General features: G+C 48.2%; 1 protein-coding gene across 1 annotated transcript in view; it reads left to right on the top strand.

Moving 5' to 3' along the window:
* Window positions 1-2,824, top strand: part of LOC119586626 (ATP-binding cassette sub-family C member 9-like) — a 47,046-nt gene that overhangs the window by 36,364 nt on the left and 7,858 nt on the right. The window contains exons 20-23 of the mRNA XM_037935372.1: window positions 147-415; window positions 738-934; window positions 1,482-1,703; window positions 2,638-2,795. Coding sequence (XP_037791300.1) covers window positions 147-415; window positions 738-934; window positions 1,482-1,703; window positions 2,638-2,795 — 846 coding nt within the window. The remainder of the gene's footprint in view (window positions 1-146; window positions 416-737; window positions 935-1,481; window positions 1,704-2,637; window positions 2,796-2,824) is intronic.

Raw genomic sequence — 2,824 nt, 5'->3', positions numbered from 1 at the left:
ACATCACACACACATTTTTTCCCGTCTTTCTCTTCTTTAATTTTCGAGTGAGGCGTCCTCCTTGCAGGATCTGTTCACTTGCTCTTCATTCCAGACTTTCAGGCGAGGCACCTATCACTTGTAAACAGACAGACTTTCATCCGCAGGTCAACGAAGCGGCCGAGCACGTCGCCCTCGGACAAGTGGCACTTAGGCCGCGTCATCTCCTCCTCCAACAACCTCGGGGACGACCTCGACGAAGACCTGGAACTCGAGGAAGAGGTTCCTCTCGAGGATGACGTCGAGGACGGGCGGCTGGTGGCCGAGGAGGAACGCGAGCGAGGGAGGATCTCCAAATGGAACTACGTGGTGTATCTGCGGGCATGTGGTCTCACCTTCGGCCTCGGATATCTCTTCTGCGCTCTGCTGGGTCAAGGTAACGCTCGCCCCTGCCGCCAACTTACTTTTCTCTCTTACTCCTCTCTCTTCCTATCTCTGTCTCAACCTGGCTTATCTTTCTCTATCTCCATGTTCCTCGTCATATCTTTTCTCCACTTACTCATTTTGTCTATCTGTTTCTGTCTTCTTTTCCTTCATCCCCCCCTACCCGTTCTTTTCTCAATTTACTTCTTCTTCATCTTCCTCTCCTTCTTCATAATCCTCATTTTCTCTACCTCTTTATTCCTCTTTCCAGTAGAGTAAGGTCGGCACATCACAGACAAAACAGAAAGACGTTCCCCCCCCCCTCTCCTCCGCAGGCGTGTCCGTGATACTGGACATCTGGCTCGGCAAATGGTCGGGCGAGGCCAACGCGTGGAACATGACGGAGAGGAGCCACTGGGACGCTTACGAGACCTACCTGCGCCAGAAGAGCATGCCGGGCGAGCGAGCCAAGCCGGTAGATCCACTGGTCCTCAGCGTCGGTGACAGATACACGGCCTTCGTGGAGGAGACGGTGAGGAAAGAGAGGGAGGAATGAGAAAGCGAGAGGCGAAAGGGGGGGATGGAAGGAGGCGGGAGGAACATCAGAGAAACAGAAGGAGAAATGAGGAAGGAGAGGGAGGAAGCAGAAAAGTGTAGAAGGGATGGAGGTGGGGGAAGAAGACACAAGGAAGGAGTAAAGGAAGAGAAGTGGGAGAGACAGGGATGAAAATGAAGAATAAGGGAGAAAATGGAGAGGGAAGAAGACGGAAGGGATGAGGAGGAATAGAGAAGAGGAAGAGAATTGTAAGATGGGGAAGAAATTGTGGAGGAGGGGGAAAAGAAAGCAAAAGAGGTAAAGAATGGTGGGAGGAATAGAGAGGCAGAAAGGGAGAACAGGAGGGGAGAGGAAGAAGAGAAGAGAAAAGGGTAACCAAGAACCAGATAAACATATGAAGAGACGCAGAGGGACAGGGAATGGCAGATGACAAGACAAAGTTGGGCATGAGACCGGTGTGCAAATAAAAGAAAGGAAAAGCTTCTTTCAAACTTACCGCCAACCTTCTCGTTTCCTCCTGCAGATGCACTTCTACTACAAGGTGTACGTGGGCCTCTCGGGCTTGTCCGTGCTCCTGTCCCTATCCACGAACATCCTGGGCCAGGTGGCGGCGGCCCGCGGGCGGCAGAGGCTTCACCGGGACATGCTCCAGAACCTTGTCAAGTGCGCCGTGCGGTTCTTCGATACCACCCCCGCTGGCAGGATCATGAACCGGTTCACCACGGACACTGCAATGATCGATAAGGTCAGGGTCACCAGAGGGGCATAGGGTCACACTGGATTAGGGTGTCATCATGTACAAATGTAGCTTATTTGGTAAGTTATGAAGAATAGAAGGATTGTTCTTTTGTAAAATAACATCAGTCGTTCGTTACTTAAATTCTTCCCTGAGTATAATACAATGATATTTTTGGCTTCAAAAAGACAACAACAGGAATTCTTATGGATCTGATATGTATACAACTATAGACTTAACGAAGTAATAGAAATGTCAGACTTTCGGGGGAAACCAAAAAGAATTAAGAAAAAAAGTAAAATATAGAGTGAACAGCAATGATAAATGAATAACGTAAACTTGAAAAAACAAGTCGTACATATATTTATAAGTAATGGTTCAGACAAGCAAATCTTGACTTTGAATTTCGAGAATTAAGCATTCTAGTTGTTTCTGGAAGAAATTGCCTATTCTGACCCCCTTGTTTTGCTGAGAGGGAGCTGTTCGAAGCTGTTCGTGTCAAAGTTGCTGACCTGGCACTCAATGTCTACGGGGTGTAATTCGTAATGTTCTATCCAAAAAGAATGCTGTTTGTTTGAATATGATATCCTTCTTTCAAGAGGGAAGGCTGTTTGCCGTTAGAGTTTGAGATATTTATTACTCCCATCTACTTTTCCTGAGAGACAGTAAGTGACACGAGGTGGGTCAGATATACCCTGACCCAGATTCCACAACATTAAATAAATAAGGGTATGCTAGCCACCAATTGCCTCTGTTCAAGCTGGTGAACTTTGTACATACTGTCAATTACTTTACAAATCCCTAGTCCTATGATATCAATATTAGCTGTCTACCACAATTGATTTGCTAAAATGATTCCTAAAAAGTTGAATGAAAAGTGTCATCGTAGAATGACAGCGAATTAAAGTCCGAATCACCCCCATGTCCGTCTCTGCGACCCCAGGAGCTGGCCCGCTCGGTGACGCACCTGCTCTTCTTCGTGCTGCTGGTGACGTCAGCGGTCGTGGTGAACGCTGTCGTGACGCCCGCCTTCCTGGTGGTCGCCGTGCCCATCTGCGGACTCTATTACGCCGTGCAGAAGTTCTTCCGGTGCTCCTCGAGGTAAGCTTTGAACAGATGGCTGCCTAATC

This window comes from Penaeus monodon, chromosome 21 (assembly GCF_015228065.2).
Source record: "Penaeus monodon isolate SGIC_2016 chromosome 21, NSTDA_Pmon_1, whole genome shotgun sequence".
Classification (NCBI taxonomy): domain Eukaryota; kingdom Metazoa; phylum Arthropoda; class Malacostraca; order Decapoda; family Penaeidae; genus Penaeus; species Penaeus monodon.
The sequence above is the reverse complement of the archived record's forward strand: the minus strand, read 5'-3'. Positions and strand labels throughout refer to the sequence as shown.